Genomic DNA, 17965 nt, shown 5'->3' with positions numbered 1-17965 from the left:
TGAATATCTATCTCTCCTCACTTGAAAATCAATAAAAACTTTCAGTCACATTTACATTCTGTGTACTGCTTCCAGACAACAGTAACATGTCTTCCGTGGCCTGTAGTTGATCACAAAGTGAAAACAACCGCAAAGGGTTTCATGTCTCAGAAAATGACCTTGTCCTTAATATTTTTTTTCTTTTCACAAAAAGAGCTGACTTGCCTAGCCATCCTTAAAATAGAACTAATTACCATCTGTTAACAGACCCCTAATGCTCTGACTATAGATCCCTATGCACCATTCCTGGTTTCACAGCCATGATGATAAATTGTCTGTAATTCAGAATTTATGTGGAATTACATTCGTTTACCTGGGTGCCCCACCACACATTATGGAGGCTTCTTTTGTAGAGGCTTTCACACTGAATGTTGAATTCTCAGAAATGCAAGGGCAGTCTTTTAGTCTACCTACTCTGTGAGCTATACTGTAGAAAAGGAGCATTAAGGTAACACTGATGAGTCGTCTCTGATGCACACAGAAGGGAAGGAGCCAACAAGGGCAGAGAGTAGTGAGAAACCTAGATCCTCCTTCCAGCTAGTCCAAGTTCGTGCAAAGGCAGTCATAGAAAACTGGCTCATTTCGTACTGAGCCCCACATTACAGGAGGAAAAGGAGCTGAATCGTGACTTGTTAAACAACGATACAGGCTTTGAGCTACTTCTGGGGAAACATAGCATGGAATGATCTCTTCATTCTGTTTGATTGCATAGTGCCAAATCTACCCAAGCAGCAGAGAACATGACTCACCAGGAACCCTGAACTTCGTTCATATGCACAGAGGAAGAACCATTTACCCCTGTTCCAGCTACTGCTTCACAGTACCCAGGTGTCCTAGAACTAGTGCTGGATTGACAGGTCTTGAAGACTCCACTCAGCCACACATCAAACTAGGGGTTTCCTTCCTGTTTCAAAAAAAGAGGCAGGACTAGTGCTATTTGACCAATTGTATTGCAGAATACAAGGAGAAGGGGCAGACATTACACCTGTAGTTATAAGCCAGTGCTGGTCTAGCAATATGACACCTTTGCAACCTTCTCACTCTGCCACACCAAACCTGAATGGGAGTTGGAAGTGGTAGGGAGAGTTCAGCCCCTGAACAGCACCCCATAGCTGTGTGTTATTTGTTGATGGTATAGAAGTGCTTGCCCAGTCAGGTCAGAAGGGACATTACATATCGGTATCAGTGCAAGTATTTAATGTTGACAATTATCACTGCCAAATATAGAGGTGACTCTGCAACGAATGCCCAGGAATTAAATTGATACTTTTTTAATTATTTTATATTTTTTGAGTTTGTGACCAATATGTTAAAATCATCTGGAAGACCTGATGCATTTTATTAATTCAGAGATATTTCTTCCCTTATGCAACTCCCTGAAAGGCAAATCAGAAATAAAATGACACTAAAATTGGAAAGGCTCTTTATTTCCCAGAGGCTGTAGCCTAATTCAAATGGAAAATTCTGCTATCAGCTTTTCCTCTTTTCACTTTCAACAATGGACAGGCAGTAGTCATACCTCAAACCTGCCCTCTGAACAACCACGAAAGCTACAGCTCTAACAGCTCAGAACAACAGGCGTTTCCACTTCTTATATCTGTGTGTCTGGATTGCTTTTGTTCTAGGGAGTTTTGGATGTAGCACTTTAGAGGCAAGAGATCTGTCAAAACTCCCCAAAATCAGAAATCTCAGAAGGAAAATCTGATGCAGGAAAACATACAACATAGTTTATACCTACTGCTTGTTCTTTTCTGGTTAATCAGATGGAAGAGGGAAAGTATTCCATGGGGATCAGTCAATTTAAGTGCTCCCTGACCTTTATCGGTTATTTTAGGTATTAGGGACACTTCAAATTTTTATACAAGTAATACCAATCATGGTTGGCAATAACAATCTTAACTCTCACAGTTGACCTTGGTTTTAAATTTTAAATCCTCATGATGATATCAGAATTTCACTTAGTCAACATTGATAGGCTGAGGCCCATGCATTAAGGCACCTTCCTGTTTTTCACTACTGACTCATCTTCTACCTAATGAATAAAGAATGAAATTAAATTAAATTATCACCTTCTTTAGTCAGAAAAGGAGAGGCTTAAAATGATAGGGAGGTAGGAAGGATTTTTTTTTTTTCTTCGTAATTTGGTTTTATTTGCCATTCATGAGTCCTTTAGAAGGGTAGGGATGCTCCAGTGGAAAGCAGGAACTTGCAGTGTTATCATGTCAGACATAGCTGTAAATCTGTATGAGTCCAGAAGCTTCCACCTGTAAGGGACACTGGCTTTGGGAAGCTGCTGGTTGCAGTTTGTGCTGCTTTGTGATCCACACGCACTAGAGTCAGCTGTTCAGACTGGATTCTGGAACAGGAAAAAGGCTGCTGTAATATACAACAATCAGAAAGCCCATACTTCTTAACAAGGCACCAAATTCAGAAGAGCTCTATCAGAAAGAATGCTCTTCCTAGCTGTCCAGATATATGGTACTGAGTCAGAAAAAGGCTGAGAATTCAAGAATGTCTCTCAGAAACACCACAGACCTGATGGTCTAGCCTTTGTTTCTTAGTCTGCCAGATTTACTTATAGGTGTCAATCTTTTGACAAAATAACCAGTATGCTTGAGTATATCCACCTCTTCCATTCCTCATTACAGTGAAGAACGGAAACAAAACCACAGGACATCTAGCCACAGATCTTCACAGATTTATTTATTTATTTATTTATTTATTTTAAATTCTCCTCTATTTAATTCTCCACCTTTCAGACTCTTTCCTCATGCAACAGAGACCATTATGTTACAATAAATCCATATGTTGTATATATGGAGGGAGCAGCATGGTTATACATGAAGATCCATTTCCAGATTATTAATTGGGGTTAACCCCATGAAATGGAGAATGAATTTAGCCATTTGCCAGCTGTGGTTCACTTTTAATATTATCCACCAGAGGGCAATGGTTCTAAAACACAATCCCCCATTGAGCTGAAGCTGTGAAACTGTTTTCAATAGAAATGTGTTTGAGACTTTAGCCAGCACTTGAGAACCCCCTCACTGTGCAACTTAGCTCACTCCTCAGGAGGCTTAAGGGGTTTCAAACAAACAGATGGGCAACAGAATCTAATGACAGACCATCTGCTCAACACCACAGAGTACAGGTGAGAAAGCGCAAGACATTTCTCCAGCTGTTCCTTTTCACAGGGATCTTGTAAACCATAAGGTGTTGCAGTTAAGTATCTAAAACAATAATAGACATTAGATCTATCACAGTCCAAAGATAATGAAAATGAAACCTTATCCTAAAGAAAGGTACCTCTCAGCACTTTTAAAATAATGCTTTGCTATCCTTTCATAAGTGCTTTGCAAAGAGTAAATTTCAGTTAATTGTAATACATTTCTCTCATATTTCCTACTGCTCTGTGCTGAACTAGGACTGTTCGTGCCCTGCACAGGCCCTTCTACTCTACATAGAATCATAGAATCATAGAATCGATTGGGTTGGAAAAGACCTCCGAGATCATCGAGTCCAACCCTTGGTCCAAATCCAGTCCATTTACTAGATCATGGCACTCAGTGCCACGTCCAATCTGCGTTTAAAAATCTCCAGGGATGGTGAATCCACCACCTCTCTGGGCAGCCCATTCCAATGCCTGATTACTCTCTCTGTAAAGAATTTTCTCCTGATATCCAACTTAAATTTCCCCTGGCGGAGCTTAAGCCCGTGCCCCCTTGTCCTATTGCTGAGTGCCTGAGAGAAGAGACCAACCCCCACCTGGCTAGAACTTCCCTTCAGGTAGTTATAGACGGTGATGAGGTCACCTCTGAGCCTCCTCTTCTCCAGGCTAAACAACCCCAGCTCCCTCAGCCTCTCCCCATAGGACTTATGCTCCAGTCCCTTCACCAGCCTTGTTGCTCTTCTCTGGACCCGCTCCAGCACCTCAATATCCTTTCTGAACTGAGGGGCCCAGAACTGAACACAATACTCAAGGTGTGGCCTCACCAACGCAGAGTACAGGGGAAGGATCACTTCCCTGCTCCTGCTGGCCACGCTATTTTTGATACAGGACAAGATCCCATTGGCCTTCTTGGCCACCTGGGCACACTGTTGGCTCATGTTGAGCTTCCTGTCAATTAGTACCCCCAGGTCCCTTTCTGCCTGGCTGCTTTCCAGCCACTCTGTGCCCAGCCTGTAGCGCTGCAGGGGGTTGTTGTGGCCAAAGTGCAGGACCCGGCACTTGGCTTTATTGAACTTCATCCCATTGGAATCAGCCCATCTCTCAAGTCTATCCAGATCCCTCTGCAGAGCCCTCCTGCCTTCCAGCAGGTCAACACTCCCTCCCAGTTTGGTGTCATCAGCAAATTTGCTGATGATGGACTCAATCCCCTCATCTAAATCATCAATAAAGATGTTAAACAGGACTGGACCCAACACAGACCCCTGGGGAACACCACTGGTGACCGGCTGCCAGCTGGATGCAGCTCCATTCACCAGCACTCTCTGGGCCCGACCCTCCAGCCAGCTCCTAATCCAGGAGAGGGTACACTTGTCCAAGCCATGGGCTACCAGCTTTTCCAGGAGTATATTATGGGAGACAGTGTCAAAGGCCTTGCTGAAGTCTAGATAGACCACATCCACAGCCTTCCCCTCATCCACCAGGTGGGTCACCTGATCGTAAAAAGAGATCAGGTTGGTCAGACAGGACCTGCCCCTCCTAAACCCATGCTGGCTGGGTCTAATCCCTTGTCCATCCTGAAGGTGCTGTGTGATTGCACTCAGGATGATCTGCTCCATAACCCTGCCAGGCACCGAGGTCAGGCTGACAGGCCTGTAGTTGCCAGGGTCCTGCTTGCAGCCTTTTTTGTGGATTGGGGTGACATTCGCCAACCTCCAATCATCTGGGACCTTCCCAGAGAGCCAGGACTGTTGGAAGATGATGGAGAGCGGTTTGGCAAGCTCTTCTGCCAGCTCCCTCATCACCCTGGGATGGATCCCGTCTGGTCCCATAGACTTGTTAGGATCCAGCTGGCTCAGTAAGTTGCTAACTACATCCTCCTGGAATACAGGAGGGCTATTCAGCTCTCTGTCTCTGTCTATCTGCTCTAGAGGCCAGTTGTTCTGAGGGCCACCTGTCTTACTGCGAAAAACTGAGGCAAAGTAGGTGTTAAGTACCTCAGCCTCAGTTAAGTACCTCAGTACATGCATGGCAAAATCTCCATCTTAGTGAAAAGGAACACAACTTCAATTCAACGTCAATATCTGTAACTACAATTTGTCACTTTTTTTTTCCCAGTAGCACTATGCACTAAGCAGTCATGAGAGCAGGTTGGATGAAGAGGATTTTAATTCCATGCACTGGCACACAGAATGGTCTAGAACTGCTCAGACTTTTATAAATGCTACAGATACTTAATATCACTCCCATTCTTGCACTTTGTCAACTCACATCCTATCATCTCAGTCCAGTTCTGTTATGTGTAGCTTCAAAAGCTTTTCATTCCTGGGTGCCATGTCCTGTTCTTCTTATAGTGTGCATTCTTTAATCTCATGAAAACAGGTTCTGTTTGCATTGTGTGTACAAATCTATTAATCCAAGTTTATAACTCACCTTATAATCTACACTAGGCTCAGGTTTATAAACCTTGCCACCTGTATCTCCCACATAATTCAAACATAACTCTCTATGTCTCAATGTCATATGGGTGGAAAGAACCTCTGGACATCACCTAGTCCAGCATCCTGCTCAGATAAAAGTTAACTTTAAAGCAGATCAGGCTGGTAAGGGATACTCTCAGATGAGTTTTGCAATCTACAAGGTTGGAGACCCCACAGATCTGTAAGCATTTATTGCAGTGCTTAACCTCTGTTAGGGAGAAGAATTATTCCTGTGTACCCAACTGGAAATTTGCTTGCTTAATTTGTGACTTGTCACTAAGAAGATTCTGGCTTTTCTGAAATAGACAGTCCCCATTACCTTGGGTCAAATCCACAAAGGTATCACAGCTCTTATCTTGAAATTACACATCTAATTTCCTTTTTAACTTTTAAACAATAAGTAACAACTTTGCAAACCTTTGTGATCTTTACATTCCTTCTTGCTACTTGGTGCTATTTCTGCTGAAGCCTAAATATCCCAATCACACCTTTATCATACTGAAGACCTGCTTGCATCTTCTGCTTTGACTTTTTGAGGATTTGTACATTTAAGGCAGTGTTTTCACAATATTTTTGCTATCACCATTACCTTAGGGATATGATGTAGCAGTTGTAATGTACTCTAAGCTATGCTTGTCTGTAAAAAGGACAGTGAATTTCCTGCTGATAACAAATGGACAGGTTTGTCTATGACAAGTTGATCTGGCATTTCAGATACTCCATGTAGAAAATTCAGAGCAGTGCTCGACTTTGAAGTGGCTAAAAAGGGGTAGCTACAAACCAAGCAGTTTTAAGAATCAATTCTCTCTCTCTTACAGAGTTTGTCTGACTAGATTCACAGTGTTAGAGATATTTGCAGTTGCATTGAACTGATGGTTATTTGCAATTTAAAACAGTCTGAACCTAATTTTCATCAAGTAGAAAGTGGATTTGTAGCTGCTGAAGAACTGGCTATTTTATCCTGTTTTTGAGACATATCACAGCATAAAGCTTCCACTAAGCAAACATTCTTTACCAGTCTTTGAAGGTCCTATTTCCTGAAAACATGTACCTAATACAGGCATATATAACATTCTTGTTTCCAAGCAGTTACATCTGCCTGCAGTTGAATGCTTGTCTCATCCGGTCTGTGTTGGAACCCTTTGATTTCTGGCCATTTTTCACTCCTTGTGAACTTCACATCTTCAGCATAAAAAGGTTTTTCCAAGAGTAAAGGAGCTAATCATAGAATCATAGAATCAACTGGGTTGGACAGGACCTCCGAAATCATCAAGTCCAACCCTTGATCAACTACTGCTGTGATTACTAGACCATAGCACTGTCACATCCAGTCTCATCTTAAAAACCTCCAGAGATGGAGAATCCACCACCTCCCTGGAACCTTGTTTCCTGCAAGTATGTGCTTTTTATGCCCTCATCTCCCACCTTAGTTCAGAGCAATGCTTATTCTTCTTCCTACTCCTTCATCACCAATCAGACAGTATGATTAGTCTGCAGGCTGCACATTACACTTGTCACACAAGCCAGTGGGCTTAATAAACCTAGAGCAAGTAGAAAGCGTGACAACTGAAGTCTAGCTGTTTAAATCTTAGTGGATCATCAAATCACTTACCCTTCTACCTTATTTCTGATTTTCAAAAAATGTATAGGAATATGAATGTGTTTGACATTCCATTCTTCTTTCCAATTAGACTGGGTTGGACAAACTCAAAAGTTATCAATGGGGGACACAGACAAGATACTGTAGGAGCTTCACTTCCTCAGAAAAACAGGTTAAAATCTCTTTGATAATGGACTAAATTCCTTGCTCAATCCAAAGATCACTTAAGATAAGCCCAGGACAAATATTTACTTTAAAAGAATACAAGATAAAGGAGACAAGGGAGGTTTTAACCTGTACCATTGTGTAATGACTTTCAAGGAGTGGTTGTAGAAGCCTAAATTTTGGCAGAAGAATATCAAATTCCTCTTATATTTGGCTATGCCTTTATATCTACAGCAGGAAGAAGCTGTATTGCTAGAATTTTTGTGGTGATTGCATATCAGTTGATAATCTTTTCCACACTAAAGGTTTAGATTATTAAATTCAGAATAATGAAAATGATGCTAGGCATATTCTATTCTAGTAGTTCTGACAGAGAAAGCTGTCTGGCCCAGAAAATAAGTATAACCAACATTTAGATATGATAAAACCATTTTTTTAAAAAGAAGACAATGACGAAATTGAACCATATTAAACTATAATTACATTCTTAATTAGCTTCTTAAAGAAAAGGTAAGCATTTCCAGGCAAAGGTGCTGTTAACATCCTAAATTACATAAAAATGTCATAAATAACTAAGAATTTGTCAGGAATAAAACACTGGAGCTTGAACAATCGTTTTACAAGGACTGGAATTTTAACCTCCAGTCTGGTGTCTCCATAGTAATATCAAGAAAGGAGAATTGAAATTCAGGTTTATTTTTACTCTACACATCACAGCTTTTGTCACAAACCTTCTAAAAAATGTGTTGTGCATATTTCAAAATCTTGCCTCTCTGTAGACAGATGGATATATTTAAAAGGCTCAAATTTTCAAAAATAGACCATTATTTTTGAATACCCAGTTATCTTTTGTATTTTGGGAATTTTAAACCCAGACGACCTTGTAAGTCCATGTTGAATTGATCGAGTTTTCAAGGAAGAATTTCAACACTGAATATCCACTGATGCACATGGGCGACTCTATCTGAAGGTCACATCTGTCACTGAGATGCCTATGTGTGTTTTAGAAGCCTATGTCAAGATGTTTAGATGTGAGATTTTGAGAAATGAATGAGGGTTATGAATTTTGCCTTTTGTAAGAATTCAAAGCTTTTTTTAAAAAAGCAGTCCTGTGCTAGTGCATTTGATGTATCTGCAATGTACCAACTTTGTCCACAAAAGAAGAAGAAAGAAACTTTGTTTAATTTTTGAAAGTAGGTAAATATCTCCCTAATTTCCTTTTTTTTTTAAATGTTGAAGTAGTACAGAGCAGTGGGACTTAAGTCCCATAATAATGATAGAAAACAATTACTTCTCAGATCCTTCAGACCCTCCAACTCTACCTTCAGTAGCAAATGGGAGATGGATAAATAGAGAGCTGCATGTTTAGCACAGGGATTAATGAATTCTGAGGCAGCTGCTTGCATTCTTTCAAACTTCATCTGCATTAGCAGTGACCAGCGTTCTGGAACCGTGCGCAGCTGACCAGGATCTATACATGAATTCAATAGGTTCTTTACGCTGATGTGAGGTTTGCCCTCTGCCCATACGCTTTGCCTTTTCAAGAGTTACTCAAAAGATGAGTTGATTCTCAGGTAGGGTGTACACAAGCAAAGCTTGTAAATCATATCAGGGATTCTGTTCAGTTCCAGAAAGAATACAGAAAATTGTCTTTACTTTATAGCTTTTCTCTTGGAGGCATGATTTCTGCTAAAGTAGTTATATCATATCCCTAAAAGCTTAGCTGTTTCTAGTTTACAGTCACAGAGCTGTACATCTGAAGACTTAAATTTTTCTGATGCAATAGTAGCTTTCATTACATTTCTTTATTCTGTAATTGTCCACTGTGTTTATATGTCTTCCCCAGATATTTGTTGTCATAGGACATGAGTTACTCCTAACTGAAGTTGTTCACAGAGTCTACAGCAAATTTATGACAGAGGCATTTCCTGAGCCCCACTCACAAAATTATTAATGTAATTGTGACCTTGTCCTGGTATTCCAGAATTACAGTGCTACACACAGAAATTTTAGCAGTAGGTATTACAAATGCTGCAAAAAAAATTACATCATTTTAATTCGAAAGGTCTGTGTTGTGTTAATATGCCTAAAACAGAAGTGAAGCAGCTGATTTAAGGTCCCTGTGACAGTGCTGCTGGCTGAGAAGATCACCACCTCCGTGCAGTTTTCTTTGACCCCTTCTGCATGAGGCTGTGGTACCCATAGCACAGGATGGACAGCGCATGACCTAATGGTATTTACAGAATAATATTGTCACACAACCACCATCAACACACTGTAGCACGGGCTCCTTGGCTGCAAACTAAGGCAGCTGAGAAGCCGACCTAATAGGCTTCTACTTCTGCTACAAGGGATATGTTCTTTCTGGCAGAGATGTGGATGGACAGTTGAGAACAGAAGTCTTCAGGTACTATAGATACGCCTGAAAAGGACTGTGAGTCAAAGGGGTAATACTGTCTCAGTAGCTTAATAAAAGTCATCTTGCCACCCCTTGGCTGTAGCAAAATTCAGCTGTCTTGCTGAATTATGAAATAATTATGTTAATTCTTTTACAGGAAACAAAATCGTTCAGACAACTTTCCTAGCTTAAGTTGCTGGATTTATTTTCATTCTGTGTCTTTAGTCACAACAAGCCTCGTTCTCCCAACCCTGTCTAGATCCTTCCATGCAGCCAGGAGCAGAACAAATACTTCTTGATACCCATATAGAAGATTTGCCTTCAAGACTAGTCTCTTTTTCTGTAGAAAATGCCTTCTGTTGTACAGCAAACCACATTTGGATTTGTAGTTTGACAGCACCAGAAATGCTAGAACCCCCTTGTTTTCATTTACAAAAACTGACATAGCTTCTCTCTAGTACGTAGCTTTAGAGTGATTGCCTTTGATGTAATATCTTGTGTCAGGAGACCTTCTTACCTAAAACAGGAACAGAATTAAACATTCAATGACTGTTCTACATGGTTTTATTTTGTAATTTATATGAATATATGTATTTTGGTTTTAAAATGATGCAAAGGACAAGATTATAGGAGAAAAGTATAAGACATTAGAGAGTTCGTATTATATTAAAACAGAATTCCAAATATCTACAGTTTAAGTCTTTGTAATCCAGCAGACAAATACACAAAGTACTACTGAGCAAGGTAACTGCAAAAATTACATGGTGTATACAGCAATGGAGAAAAAGGTTAGGATATAACCTCAAGTATGTAATGAAAAGTAGCAGGATCATATTTTAAAGGGTTGAATATTACAAGCAACACTTTGACAGAAAAAGTTATCAAGGTGTTACTGGTGGCAGTGAACAGGCAATGAAGAAGTCTCTCAAGAGAAATGACTGCAGATGGACACTTTTGAAACTAGATCAGGCAGAAATACAAACACCAATTGGGAGCAATTGTATTCTGCTTGGGAGGTGAACTGGGTGAGGTGAACTGGGTAAGGTGATGAAGTAAAAAATGTCAGAAATAGAAAAGACTTATAAATAAAGCACTTCTGTATCTTTGGGGGTGAAAGGTGTTACAGGAACATAAACCACTAGTATTCATTTTTCAGAGATGGACCAAAAAACCCATGAAAAGGTGACACACTTAAATCTTCAAATGAACAGGGGGGAAATGTGGGGTTTTTTTTGTTGTTTTTTACATTGAAGCAAACTGAACTAGGCTAATTGATGCTATTCAAAGAGAGTACAATGCATTGATATCTCACAGTACCAAACTATAGAAGATAGAGTGAACTTTATGAAAGGAGCTAGAAGAGGCTCAGGCAACTCTGGTCCCCACTGGGAAACTACTGAGTTTTAACAAAAAAAAAAAACAAACAAGAGGACGTGGCACATTTTAAGTGAGATTGACCTTAATATATGAAGTTGTTGACCCATAATTTACAGTGATTTAGTACACATGTGAAGCTGTATCATGTTGCTCAAGCATTCCTTGTTTTCAGCATTTCGCTTTATGTTAGGGATCAAAGATGTAGATACACACATGGGCCAGAGCATGGGGCTGTTTTATCTCATGTTTGCAAAACACTCTGTTTTCTGTCTTATATGCTACAGGCATCAAATCTGAGTCTAAGGGGTGTGAGCATTCTGTGTCTATTGAAATGTTGATATTGGAGATATAATACACACCAAAAAATTAAGTGCAGTGGGCCATAGTGTGTTGGTAACACATGACTCCTGCATCTCTCAACAACAGGAAACTACATTAAGAGATCACATATGCCACGCAGCCCCCTATGGTGCTTTCTGGACAGGCTGAGAGACTTTCAGATAGCATCAGAGACTTTCAGATACTGTGAGCATTCTCAGCCCTACCTCATCAGTACAGACAGGTATATTACCTGACAATTAAAAATTGATTTGGAATCCTGTTCTCCTTGTTGGCAACACTGTTCAAGATGCTTTGATTATGAGCTCTTCTTTTCACGGGAATTATTTATTTATTACAACTTGCCTCACACAAAGCTGTGGCAGTTTGATAGAATATGACATTAAAGAAGAAAACCTTCTTCACTGCCTTGTGTCAACATTTGCAGTAACCCACTCTAGCCAACACCAATAATTTGCCATTACTCTGCACTAATTTAGGTATCTGCAGAGAAACATCAAGGAAAAATCCATTAAGGCAATTTTCCAAGGCAGAACAAATAAGTCAAAGATCCAGGAATAGAAGGTAGCCTCAATCTCACTTATGATGCCCCAGGTGTCTTTGAACTTGCTGTCTCCTAGATAGTTAAAATAATATCACTATGCTAGATATAGAGAGAAATGTTTTCTTTTAATGATACCTTTTTACAATATTCCATGTCCTTCTAGGTTTGCCCCATTCCATCCCAGCCTCCACAGCCTACTGTTGTTCCAAAGCCAGTTCAATCTGTCATACATGTTCCATTGCAACCAAGCTGCCCAGGCCGAGGCAAGATGGCAAAACTCATCAATCCAGAAGAGATGACATCCAGGGATTATTACTTTGATTCCTATGCTCACTTTGGAATTCATGAGGTAATGCTTATTTTTATTTCAGCAATTATTAAATAAAAATGTAGTAATAATGATAACAATAATAATTATGTTTTCTTTGATTTATTACTTATTTATCCCCATCCCACTTGCTTATGATTATATTCCTCTGCCTTTTCTCAGATGAATGTATAATCTGGTTAAAGTGCCAAAGATCTCTAGAGACCTGTACCCCAAACCTCTGTCCCACTTAGATACTTACATATGAGTTCTCCCCAGAGCTTATAGTAGCTATCTGTACAGTGATGAGCTTTACAAGTTCATCAATTTAGTGCATTTATGAGGGCTGCAAACTAACTTGATTACACATGGAAACTACATTATTGCTGAGTTAGGTCTTCTGTTCTCTTGCGTATTTGATCACAGTCAGCAGCACAGCTACTCCACGGACAAGAGAAGCTGAGTAGTTTCTTGACTCCTGGCATGTTACTTGAATTTCTGAATGCATAAATTGCATTGATGGGAGCATTAAGCTCAGTCGCCTCCAGTAAATACACTCCTGGAAATAATTCAAAATACACAGTGGACCATATTTATCTTCAAAAAGTTTACTGTAAACCAGTTCTAAAGAAAACACTGATATCTTGCCCCACTGATATTTACATGTCCCAGGAGGACAGGATCTTTAAGACTAGGATGCAGAAAAGCAACAACGTGAAATGAATCAGTGGCACTTTTCACAAACTGCATAGCAAACAATTTCTATTTCCATTACTCTAGTAATTGTTTGTGGGGTGTATACGTAAAAGTAAGATTTCTATCTGCCAATAACATCTTACCAGTGTAGCATTCAGAAATTCAATCCAAGAAGGGAAGAAGAGAGAGGAACAATTGAGTGGGAAGAAGACCTAAGAGAAATTCTGAAGACACATCAGAGACCTCGAATCAGATTGATCTCCTGATGAAAAGATACAGTCATGTAGGTCTTGGGGAATTCAGGGAGTATGTTAAGCCTCTTGCTGAGGCTGGAAAGTGGGAGGTTTCCTCCTTGCCTGCAGGAGGTGTGCACTGGTAGAGGATGTGTCAACAAGTAAAGGAGCTGCTAAAGGAGGTTGGCAGACTTTGGAGCATCAGGAACATGCGGAAGAGACCACCTGGATCTTCTCTGGGAGCCTGAAGATACAAAAGCCTAAATCCCCAGCTGTGCTGGAAGGAGGGGCAGTCAGAGTCTATACTTACCAGGTTTGGAAGTGTAGACTCCTTTGATGGTGAAGGCTGGACACTTGTGACTTCTGGTAACAGGAGGAAGGCTCTTGATCCACCTGCAGGTCTCTACCTACAGAACAGAGTCAGTGACTTCATTGTAGATGAGGGGTAGGAATTTTTGTCCAAAAGACTGTTAGAATCAGTTGACCCTGAACCATGGAGAAGCACTGGGAGCAAGTGCCAAGCGATAGCAGCAGAAGACTCTCCCTCAGGGGACAGAGGCCCCCATCTGCTGAGAAGACCTTCTGTCAAAGCATTTGGATCTGAGACATGGTGTAGAGGCTGCTGACATTTGTCCAGCCCTTAGACCAGCCTCAGACTACTGCTGCTGCTCTTCTACTTGAGCAGCAACGAGACCTGGAGCATATCAAGTGTGACTAGGCAGCTCCTAGGATGATGATCAACAGCAAGGTGTGCTGTGCCAGGTGTTTTTTTGCCTCAATCCTAACAGTTCAAATGGCTTGAGAAGAAGTGCTCCCACAGGTCCACAGTTGGTTGTGCAGCTGGTGTCAATGATAAGTTTTCAGTTTTTATGTCTATTACACACTCTTTAAGGATTGAGGTCTGCTAGGAAGAGATGCAATCCACCTGAAAAAAAACAGGCCAAAAGGCTATCATTTTACAGTTGCTTTGATGTGCGCACCCCAAAATATTTGAAAAACCCTTCATGTTGTGTATTAATAATGCTTAAATGATAACAAAGGAATGCTTTCAGCAGCAGTGTTGAATGCATCTAAGCACTTCAAATAGTAACACATTGCTTTTATTTCCATCACAGGAAATGTTAAAAGATGAAGTGCGCACATTAACCTATAGAAACTCAATGTATCACAATAAACATGTTTTTAAAGATAAGATTGTCCTTGATGTTGGAAGTGGCACAGGAATCCTCTCCATGTTTGCTGCAAAGGCAGGAGCCAAGAAGGTATATGGGGTAAGAAGACTTTCTCTCATATTTTGAATTTGTTTGTGGTTTTTGTCTGAGAATTTGGCTTGGTGATTTACCTTTTCTTACTTGCCTTGGTTTGAAATTCTTCTCTCCAAGCTCTTCTATGGCTTGATTTACAGTGACTTCAGTAGAGTTCTGTTGCACTAGTGTGCCTTTTCCAAATTGACATGTAATGTCTTTTCATCTGTGGAACCTTTGGTGACCCAGTACATAACCACATATCTTCTTGGCTGAAAAATAATGTTAAAGAGACTCACTCCTACTCAGAGAGGTTAAAAGAACTATCTTGCTTTTTTAAATTTTCAAGGTCTGCAACTTTGTAGTCTTGGAAACAAATTTCTTTAATACACTTTTCCCTGCATATTACAACTCAGCAAATCATGAAAGAAAGCCTGTGTATGTTTTCTGTGCCAACAATAACGCTTCTCAGAGGCAGAAGGAAATTATTACCTTAAATACATTGAACTTTAGGAGCAGGAATGTGCAATTGTCTGCAGAGAAGTCATTAGAGAGAGCACAGATTTGCTTCCTAAGTATTCTGTTATTTGTACTGACTCTAAAATGACAAATATGATCTCTTTCTGCTTTGGACTTCTGTTTGCCCTGCAGACACAATGCAACATAGAAAAGGGGAACTAGATCCTATCTCTCTACGTAGTTCTTTTAAAAAAAATTGTTTACTCAAACTTAATTGGCTACATCTGTGCATTTGAAGACTGATGTCACTAAGTACCTAAACTGTGTGTCTTTATTACTGGTAATGATACATGAAATGCCAGGGCTCCTGTTCAATTCTCAGGCTTATGTTTTCAAAATCCAATGTTATTTCTGAGTGTCTCATCTGAGTGTTGGACTAGAGCATGGAAGTACAGATAGATGAAAACAAAAGGTGCTGGCAAAAGTTTTGGAGCTTAAGTATGAGATTTTGTGTACAGAACTGGCAGCTAGAATGTATTTTCTTGTAAATCAAATATAGAATTTACTGTCTCAAAGCCTCAAGAAGGAAAAACCCATAGCTTTCTCTGATGCAGAAATGCAAGTCTCATGCAAATATATTGCAGTGCTCCAAAAGTATAAGCATATACAGAATGATGATGCTGTGCTCCCACCTTCTATCTCTCAGATCCCTGGCCATATGGTCTTCCTCCCTCCCTTGTGCTGGCACTGATGCTTATCTGATTCTACAGTGAGCCAGCTCACTGACAGAAAATTCACCGAGTAAAATAAAAGTAAATACTTTTCCACATGTTTGGTGGTGGTGGTGGTTTTTTGTAGTGGTTTGGTTTTTTCTTTGGACTTCTTTACAGTTCAGACTGTACCTCAGACCTTCAGAAAGCTCAGTGGCTCACCAGTGCCAGCTCACCTATGGACTGTTCAGTACTGAAGCTGGGGGGTGTTCTATCCAGGGAACTCTCTTAGGTGTGAAATCCTCTGCTATAGCCTGCAAATTTAAACCTTCCTGTCACATGAGCTACCTCACCATGAACCCTGTAACAGAGCAAGCAGAGTGGTATTTGTATTGAACGAGCAGATATTTCAGAGATCTAACAGTGGAAATCTAACAGTCAAATTCAGGCTTTATGGTCATATTGGCAAAGAGTGCTGATGGAAACTGTGAGTGTTCCATTTAAAAAGCAAACATTTGCCATGAGTTATTACATAGAGCTGAGACGTTCCAGTTTCTTTTCTAGAGTTAGATGTGATTTTTCAAATAGCACAATGTGGGAACTGTTGACAAATGCAAAGTGTTGGTTTTCTGATTACAGCGCCACTAAAATCCATCTCCTCTTTCTCACTCTTTCCTTTCTTCGGGTTCAAATTCATCCACTACCCTGCCTGCTTCTTCTTATTCCCTCTTATTCACTGTTGGAACTTATTCCTTGCCACTACCTAAGCCAACTGCTAGAATCATCTCTGGGTCTTCAAGAGACATAAATCATAGAATCACTGACTTAAAGCTATATCAAGTTGCCCAAGGATGTCCAGTCCAATTCGGAAGATGTCCAAGGATAGAGATTCTAAATCCTCTCTCAGCACCTATTCCAGGTCTACAATCAGCCCGAATCTCCCTTGCCACAGTTCATGATTACTGACTTTTGTCCTGTCACTGTGCACTTCAGAGAAGAGTTTGACTGCCTTCTCTGCAGGCCCTTTTGAGATAGTTAAAGATAGCTGTTGAATTGGGGTGAACATAACCAGCCCCCTCATTTTCTCTTCTTTCTTCATGTGCTCTGAGCCCTAACCATAGTGGAAGGGTAACAATCCATCACACAATGATGTTCTTCTAACTGGGGAACTGTTGTAAGACATGTAGAAGAGAGGATTGGCATGTAGATGTTGGTGTCTGGGAGGAGTGAGTGGGAGACAGAGAAATACATTCAAATATCCCTTGAAATCTTGGTTCATCTGCTGCATTTAGTCATACAAAACTCAGGACAATCACTGCAGTAAACTATCTGAATTCTACAGCATTTTCAAACAAACAAGACAGTGCAGGTTAAGAAGGAGTTAAGCAGACACAGGAAGTGAAGGCACATGTTAGATGTTAGCTGATTTGCATAAAAAGGTGCTGATGAGGACACAGCTCAGGGGAAATCTGGGAATGTGGTGACTGTTTGAGAAAGAGACCACAGTAAAAGAGGAGACATTTGCAGAATTAGATCGAAGACTGAGTAGTAAAATGGAAGTAGAAATGAATATACACACACACAACCAGATACAGCTGAAGAAACTCAAGGGTCCATACTGGGACCACTACTATTTAATATCTTCATTAATGACGTAGATAGTGGGAATGAGTTCACCCTCAGCAAGTTTGCAGCTGACACAAAAATGCATTGCGCAGTTGATATACTTGAGGGAAAATATGCCACACAGAGGAATCTTGTCAGCCTTGTGGAGTGGGCCCATGTGAACCTCATGAATTTCAACAAGGCCAAGTGCAAGGTCCTTCACTTGAATCAGAGTAATCCCCAATGTCAGTACAGGCTGGGTGATGAACTGATTGAGAGCAGCCCTGCAGAAAAGGACTTGAGGATACTGGTGGATGACAACTGGATGAGAGCTGGCCATGTGTGCTTACAACCCAAAAAGCTAACCGTGTCCTGGGCTGCATCGAAAGATGTGTGCCCAGCAGGCTAAGGGAGGTGATTCCACTCCACTCTGGTGAAACCCCACCTGAAATGCTGCATCCAGCTCTGGGGCCCCCAGCACAAGAAAGATGTGGACCTATTGGACTGGGTCCAGAGGAGGCCACAAAGATGATAAGAGGGGTGGAGCACCTCTCCAGTGAAGTCAGCCTGAGACAGCTGGAGTTGTTCAGCCTGGAGAAAGTT

At 40.7% G+C, this 17965-nt stretch overlaps 1 protein-coding gene across 2 annotated transcripts in view; it reads left to right on the top strand.

The window, feature by feature from the left end:
• Positions 1-17965, top strand: part of PRMT8 (protein arginine methyltransferase 8) — a 58136-nt gene that overhangs the window by 19950 nt on the left and 20221 nt on the right. For both annotated transcript variants that reach the window (XM_027722104.2, XM_039381633.1), the window contains 2 exons: positions 12272-12457; positions 14460-14615. In XM_027722104.2, the coding sequence (XP_027577905.1) occupies positions 12272-12457; positions 14460-14615 (342 nt within the window). The remainder of the gene's footprint in view (positions 1-12271; positions 12458-14459; positions 14616-17965) is intronic.

Source organism: Pipra filicauda, unplaced genomic scaffold (genome assembly GCF_003945595.2).
Source record: "Pipra filicauda isolate LSUMZ 115617 unplaced genomic scaffold, ASM394559v2 scaffold234_size1211729_pilon, whole genome shotgun sequence".
Classification (NCBI taxonomy): Eukaryota; Metazoa; Chordata; class Aves; order Passeriformes; family Pipridae; genus Pipra; species Pipra filicauda.
The sequence above is the reverse complement of the archived record's forward strand: the minus strand, read 5'-3'. Positions and strand labels throughout refer to the sequence as shown.